Genomic DNA, 15,402 nt, shown 5'->3' on the forward strand with positions numbered 1-15,402 from the left:
ACAAATTTGACCTCAAAAATAATTGGCTGGTTGAATTCAATGACCAAATATGCAACTCCTCTTCAAATTTCAAGTCAATCGAATGAAAATTGACAATCTTAGAAATTTGGCCTGAGTTGTCCTCGAAAATAATTGGTGGTTGAATTCAGTTACCTGAGATGCAAATCCTCTTCAAATTTCAAGTCAATGAGATGAAAGTTGAGGATTTTAGAAGTACCTCCTTAGTTGTTGACCTTGGGCCTATGTTGACCTTTTGGTCCATGTTGACCTCAAAAATAATTGGTGGTTGAATTCAGTGATCTGAAATATAAATCCTCTTCAAATTTCAAGTCAATCGGATGAAAATTGAGGATTTCAGAAACACCACCTGAGTTGTTGACCTTGGGCCTATGTTGACCTTTTGGTCTATGTTGACCTCAAAAAGAATTGGCTGGTTGAATTCAGTGATCTGAAATATAAAACTTCTTCAAATTTCAAGTCAATCGGATGAAAATCGAGGATTTTAGAAATATCACCTAAATTGTTGACTTTTGGTCCATGTTTACCTTTTGACCTCAAAAACAATAAGCTTCTTCCTTATGACAAACTCTACCATGTGGTGAAGTTTCATGAAGATCAGTTTAAAATTCTCACCTGAAGGCGACAGACAGACAAACAGACAAAACAGACAGACAGAATAACGAGAAGACGTAGTGCAGAGCATGATTCTTGCAAAATCCATAAATTTGACCTAAAAAATAATTGGTGGTTGAATTAAATTACCAAACATGCAACTCCTCTTCAAAGTTCAAGTCAATAGGATGAAAACTGACAATTTTAGAAATTCGGCCTATGTTGACTTTTTGGCCTATGTGGATCTCAAAAATAATTGGTGGTTGAATTCAGTGACCTGAAAAAATACTCTTTTTCAAATTTCAAGTCAATCAGATGAAAATTGAGGATTTAAAAAATATAACCTTAGTTGTTGACGTTGGGCCTATGTTGACCTTTTGGTCCATGTTTACCTCAAAAATAATTGGCTGGTTGAATTCAGTGACCTGAAATATAAATCCTCTTCAAATTTCAAGTCAATAGGATGAAAATTGAGGATTTCAGAAATTCGGTCTATGTTGACCTTTTGGCCTATGTGGACCCAAAACTAATTGGTGGTTGAATTCAGTGACCTGAAAAAAATCTTCAAATTTCAAGTCAATCAGATGAAAATTGAGCATATTATAAATATGACCTTAGTTGTTGACGTTGGGCCAATGTTGACCTTTTGGTCCATGTTGACCTCAAAAATAATTGGCTGGTTGGATTCAGTGACCTGATGTATAAATATTCTTCAAATTCAAGTCAATCGGATGAAAACTGAGGATTTTACAAATACCACCCAAGTTGTTGACCTTGGACCGATGTTGAACTTTTGACCTCAAAAACAATAGGCTTCTTCCTTATGACAAATTCTACCATGTGGTGAAGTTTCGTGAAGATCGGTTTAAAATTTTGACCTGTAGGCAACAAACAGACAGACAAACAAACAGACAAGCCGGAAGGTGGCCATGGGTCGCCGAGCATCCGATGACCTTTGACCCCTGATCTGAGTTAATCTAGTACTAAGTACTTACGAAATTGCAATCAAATCGGTTAACCCGTGTATGAGCAAAGGGGCTTTGAATGGTTCTTTTGCCCGAACAATGCACTCATTGACCTTTGACCCCTGACTTAGCCGAGATAGGTCAATATGTCCTGAAGCAAAGTTGTAGTACTCATTGAATACTATGTACCTATGAACTTTCATCCGTATCAGATAATCTGTGTAGAAGCAAGGGTGCCTTGAATGGTAATTTCGCCCGAAAAATGCACTTATTGACCTTTGACCCCTGACCTACTTGAGATAGGTCATTATGCAAATGAGCAAAGTTGTAGTACTCATTACGGTCTATAAGCATGTAAAGATTCATTCAATTTGGTTCAACCGTCTTGGAGCTAGTGCACTTTGAATTTTCAGCGGGAATGCTCAATGACCCTCGGACACCCAAGTTGAGAGGGTAGTTAGGGAATTTTAGCAAATTGTATTGACCATTTGTGAAAAAATTGCTTACTAAAAAATTTCTTCACTAACGTATTCATCTCGGTGTCTACTAACATCTAGTGCAAACCCAAATCCTTGTGGAAAATTCTGGGGAGCCAATCAAAGTTCGGGTGCTCAGAGGGCCTGCGCGAAAAAAATCGGAAAAATTAACTTTTGCCAATATTGACTTGTGGGATGTCTAACTAGGGGTTTTTTGGGGTGCTGAATTGATTCCAACCATTAGATCTGAGGAAAAATGAATCCCTGGCCGTAAAATATTGATATGATACATTTTTAGATATCTCAGACTGTGTTTTGCTGTAATTTGGCTCAATAGATTCAGATTGTTCAAATTGTGCTGAAACCAGCATACAACATTTTTGAAACCACTGCTATATTGTTGGTTATACTTGTGCTCATGCTCAGTAGAATTCTCTATGTTAGCTGATGTTAGCTAAGAGCTTTTAGCTATAAAATTATTGTGTACCGGACTCAATAGAAGTTGAATATATTCAATGTAGAGTGGACCTATTAACGTTAAAACACATCACTGTATGTGTGTTCTGTCTGTTTTGTGTCAAAATTTCATGTCCTGTCTGTTGTTTACAAAAAAAAAGTCTTATTTTTTAGGACAGTATGGACAAGGATGTGACTGAACCTGGCTTGAGGTGTTCCATCTGTGGTGGTTCCGGGATTGAAAGGCATACGCTCTCAAAAGTCTCCAATAAAGGCCACCCACGGATCTTATCACATTCTGAGCTTGTGGGCGATGCGGTGTTGATCGGGAGACTAAATGAGGAATGGAACAACGGAGAAGACAGCAAGTTGAGATACTATGTGGATTGTAAAACAGAGTTGTACAGTCGTGCGAGAAGTATATCCACTGCAACTGAAACAGCTAATCGTAAGTATCTCATCTTCTTGCACAGCTTCTCTGGTTGCGATACAGTGTCTGCAATTTTTGGGTTTAGCAAACCAACTTTGCTAAGCAAGCTCTGCAAGACTGTTGAAGCAGAGAGGGCAATAGACGTGTTTATGGACATCCAAGCTGAGAAAGGTGATATCATTAAAGCAGGCTGTGATCCTTTCATGCTCATGTTCCATGGGAAATCCTCCAAAGACTTGGAAGACTTGAGATTCGACATCTTCAGAAAGTGAGCTGCAACTGGGAGCATAAAACCTGAGAAACTCCCCCCGACAACAGGAGCTGCAGCACAGCACTCTCTCTGAGCTTACCTCCAGACTAGAGACTGGCTGATGCTGCAAAGTCCATCGTTGGAAGCCCGGGACTATGGATGGCAACTCACTGAGCAAGGATATGCACCAGCCCCTTCTACAGACCCCATTGCACCAGACTACCTCCTGACGTTTGCCAGCTGCAACTGTGCGGGGGACTGCAGCTCACTCAGGTGCTGTTGTAAAAAGCAAGAAGTCAACTGTATTTCTGCTTGCGGCATCTGTCATGGTAACTCTTGCCTGAACATAAACCAGCTGGATGACAAGAGGAGTGAGGAAGATACTGGGGAGTTTGATGAATAAGGTTGTAAAAGCTGACGAAGCAACATTTACATTGAGCACAGTTCTGTTAAAAATGTCAATAAAATACATTTTATATGATCAAGGAGTGTTTTCTTCTCAAAAATAATGGTTGGAATCAATTCAGCACCCCAAAAAACCCCTAGTTAGACATCCCACAAGTCAATATTGGCAAAAGTTAATTTTCCGATTTTTTTCGCACAGGCCCTCTGAGCACCCGAACTTTGATTGGCTCCCCAGAATTTTCCACAAGGATTTGGGTTTGCACTAATTGATAGGTGTTAGTAGACACCTCGATGAATACGTCAGTGAAGAATTTTTTTGGTAAGCAATTTTTTCACAGATGGTCAATACAATTTGCTAAAATTCCCTAACTAGGTTAACCATTTGGAAACTATAAGATATAGAAAAAAATGGATGTCATATAGAGGATAGAGAATCACCTTAGGATTATGCATACCAAATCTCAACGAGTTATATCTACTGATAACGTCTCGGTATCAATTTGAATGAAAAGTATCGAAAATGCGGTTTGATATTGGAAATCCCCCAAAGTTCGAGGGGGTGCTGTGGGTGAACAAAGATATAAATCGAAAATCCAGCTCGATCGTTTGTGCACAATGCATTCCAGATGATTAGTGTGAACTTTCATGACCATCTGACCATAACCCTAGGAGGAGTAGCATTTAGCATGAAGGCACCTCCAGCTCTCGCATATTATCGATTTTTTCCCTTTGACCCCTGACCTAAGCAATATCGGTCAATATTTCCTGAGGCAAAGTTGTAGTACTCTTTGCGTGCTATGAACCTGCAAAGTTTCATTCGAATCGATGCACTCACCTGGTTGCTAGGGGGCCTTCAATTTTCGCCAATTTTCGGGCATACCCCATTTGTAGGGGGCGCTGCGGGTAAACTATTCCATATATCACAAAAACCGGAATATATTTGGTAGAGCATCATCTGTAGATGATGCATGCCAAATTTCATAAGCCTACGTGGGATAATGGCTTTCGGAATTGATTTTGCGTGAACGGTACCAATTTTGAAGGTTTTTCGGTTGTTGCTAGGGAACCAAAGCGTCCCTAGCAACCATCACAATTTCCAAACCACGAGGTCATAAGATGTACCTACCACCCGAGGTTGGTCAAAATCGGCCCACGTTTACAACCAATTATGCTGATGACAAACAAAAAAACATCCAAACAAACATCCAAACAAACACACAGAATTACTGACAATAAGGTTCACCTATTTTGGCAACCCAATATTTCGGCGACCCAACAAACAGACAGACAGACAATAACAAATTTGACGAACCAATATACTTGAAAAACCTCCGATTTTTGTCTCCGAAGATCTCCGAAAAAAAAAAAACTCCGATAAATTGCTACTTTCAAACCAAAGTGTGTAAAATAATGTGAGTGTGGTTAAAATACCGCTGTATTTAGCATCAGGGTCAGAGGGTGGTTAAAATTTATGTGTCTGTGGATGTCTGTGTGTCTCTGCATGTCTATTAGTCTCACCCAGAAGGGGTTGTGAGATGAGTGCAATGCCTCTGTCTCTCCGTCCGTGTGTGTGTGTGTGTGTGTGTGTGTGTCCATGTCGATATATTTTCACTTAACATTTTTCTCTGAAATCGCTTGTTCGATCAATGCTAAACTTTAAACATAGGAAGTACTCCCCATGAAGAATATTACATCACGAGCCGAAACCCTGTCACAGATGGAGCACAAAATTGGTCCTTCAGTATTAATATATAGATAGAAGATACAATGTTTCTTGTCACATTTTTTGTGTCAAATTCACATTCTGAGGTAGTCAGCATGTGCAGAAGAGGGTTTTACATTGCAGACGCTATTTTCGAGGAGTGGAATTACACCTCTCAGCGGTAACGGTCTGTCAACGACAGACGTAATGACGTCACCGAATGACCGATGATGTTATGACGTCCTGACGCCTCTCAACGGTGACGTCACACGTCGCCATGTAAACGAATGTAAAACGAAAAGTGTTTATTCTGCTTCAGATTTGAAAGTTGACTATTGCCACTATGTGCGATGCACTCTTACACGTACGAAGTCTCTTTCAGTGCAGGTCACAGTACAGAGAAAAACGTGACGCGACCGCGAGGAGTAGCACAAAATTGGTCCTTCAGTATTAATATATAGATACTGTAGGTCACATGGAATGGTATCCATATTGGATTGAAGCGAAAAAAATTGGACATCCACTTTTCTGAAAGCGTTCAACAAAAAATTGAAACTTGGCATGAGTCATCAACTCCCTTGGGGTATATAGGGTGATAATGATATCATCGGTGAAGTGGTATTCCAGCCATAATTGGCTGAATCCAAATTCTCGTCCGAAATATCTGAATCTTCATATATCTGCCCTACAACCCGACGTGAGTGAAGAAATAAGGTAATAATGTGATCCGTAAAGTGGTCTGGTGGCCTCTTTGGTCATGTGGTCTGGATTAAAATATAAAAGAAAAGGAAATCTTCTCCAGAGCTAATTAACAGATCAATGCAAAACTTCACACATATGATTGACTTGCCATGTGGAGTATAGTTTGAAATGTATTTTTTAATATTAGTCTTCATTGACACAATTTAGCCTTAATGTTCACAAAAGTGCTTCACCTCCCCCGCACCCCTCGCAATGTCACACTCAAACCTCTTGTACCCCACAGACTCAAACCTTCGCCGTCATCACCCCCACCAAAGCCCCAGCTTCCCCTGCAAAGCCTCCCCCATTCTGCACCATCCCAACGCCTCCTCCCCCACATCTCTAAGTGTGTGGACCTCAAACATCCGATGTCTGCTATTACTTGACAGATCTATCAATCCAGGCTGCTACTGATAAAAGACATTTTTTTTTTTTTTGTATACCTTGGTCGAGGCTCGTATGAGAGCTAACACACAACTCACAGCAAGGAGGCATGAGACAAGAGGGGCGGGAGTGGAAGGGACAAAACAGTGGGGAACAGACACATTAGGTGAACTGTGGAAGGGAGAAGGATGGGGATGGGACGGGGAACATGGCGAAGAGAAGATGGACATTTCAGGGACTTTCAGGAAGGAAAGCAGGAGAAATGAAGGAAGTGGGCTTGGGTGGATTATCGGGGGTAGAAAAGATCGAGGATTTGGATGGGGGAAGATAAGAGGTGGTGGTGAACAGCTGTTTTGAAAGCCTGCAGGGAAGAATGGGAAAGAATAGAGTGAGGAAGTTTATTCCAAAGGCGGGAAAAAAGAGGAATGAAAGAGTGAAGATGAGCAGAGATTCGTGATTTTGGTAGTTTTACCAGAAGGGGGTTGTTGGCGGACCTTGAGCGCCCTGTGGAAATGTGGTGGGGACAAATCGCAGAGAGAGCAGGGGGGCAAGGCTGGAGAGGAGTCGGTAGAAGACAGAAAGACCACCGACCAACCTGCGGTGATTGAGTGAGAGGCCCAAAGACTCAGCTTCATTGCGGGAGATGCTGATGATCTTAAATGCCCTGGTTTCGACAGCGTGAAGCCGAGAAAGGTGGGAGGCAGGAGCACCAGCCCAGAGGGGAGAGCAGTACTCCATCAGGCTACGGACAAAAGCTTTGTAAGTGGTCAGGAGCTCAAGAGGGCCGAGGAAGGACTTAGCACGACGGAGGATTCCCAGTCGGCGACTGGCTTTTGAGGCGAGGTTGGAAATGTGACTTTCCCAGGAAAGGTCATGGCAGATAGTGAGACCTAGAAGCTTGAAGGAAAAGACTTCTTCCAGAGGATTGTTGAGAAAGTGGATGGGGGGGTTTTGTAAACGGTCCTTTCGAAGAGACATAGTGAGAGTGTGAGATTTGTCTGGATTGAAAGACATGTTCCACGTGTTGGACCAGTTTGTGATTTTATCCAGATCTGCAGTGAGCGAAGAAGCGGCTGCTTGCCGGTTTGAGGGATGACAGATGGTACGGCAGAGGTTGGAGTCGTCGGCAAAGAGAAATAGAGGATTTTCCAGAGAGTCCGAGAGATCATTGATGAAAACCAGAAAAAGAACAGGGCCCAGAACGCTACCTTGAGGAACTCCAGCCTGCACAGGAAGAGGGGATGAAAGAACTCCATTTAGGGCCACACGTTGACTGCGACAGGAGAGGAAGTCTGCGAGCCATGAGTGGAGATGGCCTTGAATACCATGGGAAGAGAGTTTGGTGAGTAGTGCAGGGTGCCAGACTGTGTCAAAAGCACGTGATATGTCCAGGGATACGGCTCGGATTTCCTGTCTGGCATTGAGGACCTCCATCCATTGTTGGGAGAGCAGAAGCAGCATATCCAGGGTAGAGTGACCTGGTCTGAAACCAAATTGATGATTGGAAATCAAGCCATTGGAGAAGAGGAAGGATTTCATGTCTGAAGCGATGATGGATTCCATCACCTTGCTGATGATTGGGAGAAGGCTGATTGGTCTGTAGTTACAGGGATCTGTTTCATCTGTTTTCAGTCTGTTTCATCATCATCTGTTTCAGAGAATCCTTCCTCCTCCAGGATGTCCTTGACTCCTTCGTGTCTCTCCCTAGTTACTGTCTCCTCTGATTTGATAGGCCTAAACCACGTTCCGGCGGTGGAGTTGCACTTTAGATCAATAACTCAATTTCTCATTGCTCCTGTCCTGACCTTACACCTCCCAACTCAGGAGTACCTCTGGCTGAGCCTTCCGCTTTGCTCCCACCTCTTGTTCATCTGTGTGTTGCACCGTCCTCCAAACAGTGATGACTCCATCTACATTTCTCTCAGATAACCTGGACAAATTTTTAACCACTCATCCAAACTCTCTTTTCCTCATATGTGGTGATTGCAATTGGTCACCATGCACCTTGACTGGGAGGTTGTACCTCTCGTACCAGCCATAGCACTGCAGCAAATGACTTCTGTGACTCCATGGGACTGACTCAATCTGTGAACTTTCCAACCTGGATTTCTCCGAATGGCAAATCCTCCCTTCTGGACTTGGTGATGACGAACTTTCTTGCAAATGTCTCCTGCTCTCCCTCTGTTCCAATTGGTTTATTACCTTCGCATTCTGAGAAAGGTTATGTTTTGGTCGGCGTGTATTTATTTATTTGTAATCTTGTGATTCGTATAACTCAAAAAGTATTAAACCGAATTGCATGAAATTTGGTGGATGATTGGTTATTAGCCAGGAAGGATTCAATTAGATTTTGGGATCGTTCGGGTCAAAGGTCAAGGTCAAGGTTACAAAAAGGTCAAAATCGTCTTTTTACGATAACACGGTCAATTTTTATTCAATTTGCATGCAACTAACGCCAAAATGTTCAGAATTCAACGCCTCATCTTGTGATATGCAATATGACACAATGACGCCCATACTCTTGTTACCGGTTAGAGGTCAAAGGTCAGCGGGGTCACGACCTTGAAAAATATGCGGTTTTTGTCATAACGCGGTCAATTCTTGTCCGCTTTACATGAACCCAGCACCAAAATGTTCAGAATTTAATGCCCAATCTTGTGACACAATGATGTCATAACACATGTCACCGGTTGGGGTAAAATGTCGGGGGGGGGGGGTCACGCCGTTGAAAAATATGCGGTTTTCGGCATAACAGTCAATTCTTATTCGATTTGCATGAAACCAGCATCAAACGAGATTACCTTCTCTTGTTGAAACGTTGTATTCACCGAGCTTGCGAGTGAAGACTCGCCAAAACGACTTGAGTTGATTGTTGTTTAGTCCGTAGCCCCCGAAAGTCGGGGGGGGGGAGGGTCATGACATTATAGATATGTGGTTTGTGTCATAAGACCATTCACATGAAACCAGTTCCCCACACTCATACCAAGAACAAAAAAGTAGTGGCGGCGAAGTTATGCGCTCTATGAGTGCCCATTCTAGTCTGATCATGTGCTTGTGAAAGTCAACATCTGTCTGGCTATTCTCAGACAGCCGCCTCAACATTGGTGAGTCTAGCAGTTCATTCAAGTAGATGGCTCTCTTCAGGACTGGTCTCTCATATCTACTGCCCCAGATGTTAATCAAATAACTGACCAAATGCAGCATTACTCAGCCTGGGAATTCTTCCACAGAAACATGCTCTCTCCCATGCACAGATTCATCCCATCTCATCTTCAGTTATCCAACCCTTCTTCACGACCATGGTACACTGAATCCTGTGCTGAGGCAGTTGCTCTGAAACAACTTGCCTTTTCTTCCTGGAAGGCTCATCCGACTGAAAGAAATCTCGATGCATTCCACAAAGTCCGCAGCAAGTGTGTGTCCACTCTCAGGAGAGCCAGAAAACAACATCTGTCCGACCTCTATAATGAACCTTCAAACTTGTCTCCCTCCTTTAAAACCTGGTGGCACCTTGTTTAGTCTGTCAATGGAGGAGGATCCCTTTCCATCCCTCACCCCTCTTCAAAAGGCATCCCAGTCAACTCTGCCCATGAGAAGGCTGCATGCCTCAATTCTGTGTTTGCTTCCAAATCTTGTGTCCCCAACCCCTCACTTTCTGTACTCATCCTTCTGTCATACACAACTGCTCTTTGACTCTGTCTTTTGCACGTGAGAAGATTCATTCAATCCTCGACTCTGACTTTGCCACTGGAACAGACGGCATCAGCTTACATGTCCTAACAACCCGCTCTGCTGCTCTTTGACATCCTCTATGCCCTTTTCACCATATCATTTGTGCCCAGTCATCTTCCATCTGCTTGGAAATCCACCATCACTGCATTACATTAAAAGGTGCAAAAATCGATGTCCTTAATTACAGACCTATCGGCTTACTTCTAATTATCACTAAGGTCATGGAATCCATCATCCCAGTTGATACGAAATCTTTCCGTTTCTCCAACAACCTCAAATCAGATCACCAATTTGGATTCAGACCAGGTCACTCCACCTTGGACATGCTGCTTCGACTCACCCAACAATGTATGGTGACCGTCAATGTCAGACGTGACATCAGGGCAGTCTCTGGATATATCGGGTGCTTTTTAATACAGTCTGTTATCCAGTCTGACTTTCCAAACTCTCCGCTTATTTATGACATCCAAGGTCAACTCCACAGATGGCTCACTGACTTGCTCTCCTCTTGTAGCCAATGTGCGGCTTTCAACAGAATCCTTTCATCTCCTCTCCCTGTCAAGGCTGGGCCCAGTCCTATTCCTGATCCTAATAAATTATCTCTCTGACTCTGGAAAATCCTCTTTATCTATTTGCTGATGACTCCACCCTCTGCCATGACATCACTCATCCTTCAGACAGGTAAGCTGCAGCCTCTTCCCTCTCTTCAGACTTTCAGACCAGGTGGTCAAACACTTGTAATACGTCTTTTCTATCCTGACAAATATCACACTCACTATCTCTCACCAAAAGGAATGTCTGGCAAACCCTCCATCTACTTTCTCAACAATCCTCTTGAGGATGTTCAGTCATTCAAATTCCCGAGTCTCCCTTTCAGCCAGGATCTTTCTTGGGCAAACCACATTTCAAAGTTGGCTTCCAAAGCCAGCTGCCGACTGGGCATCCTCCCTCGTACAAAGTCCTTCCTTGGCACAGCTGAACTCCCATCAACCTTCAAGGTTTTCAACTGCAGCATGATGGAGTACTGCACTGCACTGGCCTATTGCACATAAACCTATATTTGGGCACTGCCAGGAACAGTGCAAACATGCCATTAAAAAAAAAATAAAACAACATAGACTATCAAACGAGTAATGCACCTCCACCTGTAAAAAACACTCAATATCAATTTGTGCCAACAACAACAGCAGCAGCAGCAGCAGCAGTAAACGATTTATGATAATTTCTCCTTTTTTCATGGGGTTGGTTGAATGATGGCATTCCTCCGTACAGATCTATTCATTGCGCCAGTTTCATGCAAACCCAAACATTCCATATCTTTTGGACAGTTTCAATACATCTCTTTTTTTGGACGTCCTCTCTCTTTCCTTCTACCACAAGCTTTATTGCTTTCTCTACATCTTCATCTTCTGACCTTGTTGCACATAACCATACCAACCAAGCCTTCTCTTCCTAAGTTCTTCTTCACTCGTAAAGATTTTTAAACTCTTCGTTATTTCTGAGCTCGGAATTCGTTCTTTCAGAGACAATCCATTAATCCATCCATCATATCATTCTCATTTTTGTTCTCTCTGTTCTTTTAGCATCTTCGATCCACATTGCCCACGTTTCACTTCCATACATCAACATTCAACATCGGTCTGATACAGGCTTTATAAACTCGAACTTTTACAGATAATCGAATCCTTCTGTGGTTCATTAAATCAGCTAATTGTCTCCACATTCCAGGCTGACTATTCTTGATCTAATGGCTAATTCTGCTCCTCCCGGTGCCTCTACCACGTCTCCAAGGTAAAACAAACTTTTGAGCTTTTCAAAATTGAATTCCGAGCTCAGAAACATTTCTCTTTGTTCATATTTTTCTTTCAATGATTGATCCTAAGATCTTTCACAAATCAAAATCCAAGCTTTTGTTACGAAGTTTCCAGTCATGCCATTGTGCCTCTTGTGATGCCATCTATAATTGCCTGTATTGAATTGAATTCTTTACAACTCCTTTTGCACAAATTCAACAAGGCCATTGTCCACTTTTTTTCCTTTGTCCTTTGTCCTTCGCCATGAACCATAACCTTCGTTTTATTAATGTTGATACGTAAACCTTTCCTCTCTGTTGCACTTTTCCATTTTTGAAACATCTTTTTTCAATTTTAACATTCAGCACCGACAGTGCAGAAATGGCAATCATATTCAACAATACCATGAACTATCAAATGAGTTATTCACCTCCACCTGAAATAAACTCAATGCCAAATTGCGCCTTTCACGGACGTGCAATATTTGCTCTAAAATATCTCACACTGTCACAAGTTACCATGGCAAAGGGATCTGTATTTACCATATATCTGCCAACGTTGGTGCGATTAGGAAGTGAGTTACCTTTAAAAGTTTAGTGCAACTGAAAGGTCAAAGAGAGTCATAAACCATATAAGTTGTCATTATAAAGGCGGGAAAACGCTGCTCAATATGCGGCACAGAACATTCTTTTGGGATCAAGTACAACTTTTGTTCAACACAAGACAGTTCCGTAGAAGACAGTTCGATTTTCTATGCAAAATTCTGCCAACCATTGGAATAATTTGCAAATAGCTCTTCATCCCCTGAACTCTGAAGGAACTGAGCTTCACCCCCTCAATCTACATTTACTGATTGTCCTGACATTTATCCATTGTCCAAAAGCATAGCTGTGTCCTGGTGAAACAGAACATGTCCGATTTTTACACGATTCACAACATGTGGTACTTGACACTTGATGAGCTGGCATGAACCACAACATTATTCCAAATTAAATAAATAGCACATGTTTTCATAGATTTTGGGAAAAGGCTGGACAGTGCATGCTCGCCTTAACATGCCGATAGTGAAATGCCACAAGCAAGATCCATGAGTGACAATGTTGCCAATGAAAAATATGGTATAAAACAGATAATGTGGTCATATTGATGATAAACAAAGTACACATGCATCTCAAATAATCATCTTTCAAGTGCTCATTTTGTTCCAACACAAATGTGTTTATGCTCTGAGCATACCTTATAACCTGAGCTCTTCAGCACCAGCTGTCCTTCTTCAACAAGGTCAAGTGCCAGGCGCAGATAGAGAAAGGAGCCACGGCTCAAGCCTGTCAGGTGTGTGGCCAGTCGTGCCAGGGCTGCACCTGTAGTGCCAGGACGTGCACCACCTGGTGGTAGCCCACCGCCAGGGCCCCCCAGTGCCACGTTGGAGCGAATTGCCAGACTCCCATTGAGACGTAGAGAGGTGTAGGCACGGAGGTCCCGCTCAAGGCCATCACGTGCTGCCGGTCCAGCACCGCTGACATCCAGCAATATCACCGGGAAGGGCATCAAGCTGGTCACTTCCTGCATCAGGAAAGCATGGATTGGAATGCGTGTTATTATTCCAATTGCGAATGAACATGTGGAAGGACATTATGTATCATATAGCAGTACACTGAATGAAACATAAGAGCAAGAAGGAACCCGAAGAATCAAAGAACAAAGATTAAGTCATCAGGAGGAACCAGGATGGGATTTGGGTTTCAACAACTACTCCACAACCCTCAAACCCATCCAAGCACAACCAAGTGAGCCTTACAGAAAAATTTATGCAAGAATTTACTTCTTAGAGAGATAGATAACAAAACAGAAATCGAGAGTTAAATAGATGAATGAGAAGAAAAAGCAAGAATTAGAATGAATAAAGAGAATTGTGAAAAAAAACAAATTAGAAAGAAATATGAAAAGAAGAAAGAACAAAGATTTGGGGAAGTGTTTGTCTGTTTGTGTGTTTGGCTGTTTGCGTGTTTGGCTGTTTGTGTGTTTGGCTGTTTGTGTGTTTGGCTGTTTGTGTGTTTGGCTGTTTGTGTGTTTGGCTGTTTGGCTGTTTGTGTGTTTGGCTGTTTGTGTGTTTATTTGTGAGTCTGCTTGAGTGTGAGACTGTTTGTTATCTGTTGGTGTGTTTGTCTGTTTATGTGTGAGTCTGATTGTCTGTTTATGTGTGAGTCTGTTTGTCTGTTTGTGTGAGAGTCTGCTTGTCTGTTTATGTGTGAGTCTGTTTGTCTGTTTATGTGCGAGTCTGTTTGTCTGTTTATGTGTGAGTCTGTTTGTCTGTTTATGTGTGAGTCTGTTTGTCTGTTTATGTGTGAGTCTGTTTGTCTGTTTATGTGTGAGTCTGTTTGTCTGTTTATGTGTGAGTCTGATTGTCTGTTTATGTGTGAGTCTGCTTGTCTGTTTATGTGTGAGTCTGATTGTGTATGTGTGAGTCTGTTTGTCTGTTTATGTGTGAGTCTGATTGTCTGTTTATGTGTGAGTCTGATTGTCTATGTGTGAGTCTGTTTGTCTGTTTATGTGTGAGTCTGATTGTCTATGTGTGAGTCTGTTTGTCTGTTTATGTTTGAGTCTGTCTGTTTATGTGTGAGTCTGATTGTCTGTTTATATGGGAGTCTGTTTGTCTGTGTTATGTGTGAGTTTGTTTGTCTGTTTGTTTTTGTTTGTTTGCTTGGTTTTGTTTGTTTGTTTTTGCGAGTCTGTTTGTTTGTTTGACTTTAATGTACTCCTGAACCGCTGGATGGAACAAATTGAAAAGTGGTGGTTGCACTCGGGGTGTGTCCGGGAAAGTTTTAGGTGGTAAAAAGACACATCATAGCCTGGGGGTTGAAAAATTCATCGAGAGGATGTGAGTGGGGGGGGGGGGAGTGGACTCTAATTCTCTACATGTAAATATGTATTGCATCGTGCCGCTCTAGGTGGGAGTGGTATTACAGGTCATATTATAAAATGTCCGTAATTCTCGGGAGAATTTCCCCACCAGTAAGGCTGAGTTCTTTGCTGTTGGAGTAAATTTAGACTCATTTCGCTGTTTTCAAAAGATTGAACATTGAGAGTCATTCATAGTCAAGCAGAAAACAATCATATTTTAGAGGAATAAGTAATTTATTAAGTACTTGGTGTATAAGTACTTTATGATATGTAGATTCAAACAAAAGCAAGACACACCTGGTATCTTGGACATTATATGATAAAATTGCATTTTGAAATGTACGACTGATATTTTTTGCAAATGCTCAAAAACCAAAAGAGGATCGAATAAATCGTAAAGTTGAAATTTTTTTGATAATCAAATTATATAATGTACTTCATACCAGGTAATGCACAATTTGATAATCTTACAGTGGAAACGGCATAAACTGAGGCAACGCCTGGTTTGGATGTGGTATATAGGATACAACATTATATCTGACTCCATGATCTGTG

General features: G+C 42.0%; 1 protein-coding gene across 1 annotated transcript in view; it reads right to left on the reverse strand.

Moving 5' to 3' along the window:
• LOC147022155 (protein TANC2-like) overlaps window positions 1–15,402 on the reverse strand; it is a 437,623-nt gene that overhangs the window by 122,599 nt on the left and 299,622 nt on the right. Inside the window, exon 12 of the mRNA XM_085890484.1 lies at window positions 13,183–13,563. Coding sequence (XP_085746610.1) covers window positions 13,183–13,563 — 381 coding nt within the window. The remainder of the gene's footprint in view (window positions 1–13,182; window positions 13,564–15,402) is intronic.

Source organism: Eptatretus burgeri, chromosome 8 (genome assembly GCF_056783735.1).
Source record: "Eptatretus burgeri isolate ZD-2024b chromosome 8, Ebu_testis_v1, whole genome shotgun sequence".
NCBI classification, from domain to species: Eukaryota; Metazoa; Chordata; class Myxini; order Myxiniformes; family Myxinidae; genus Eptatretus; species Eptatretus burgeri.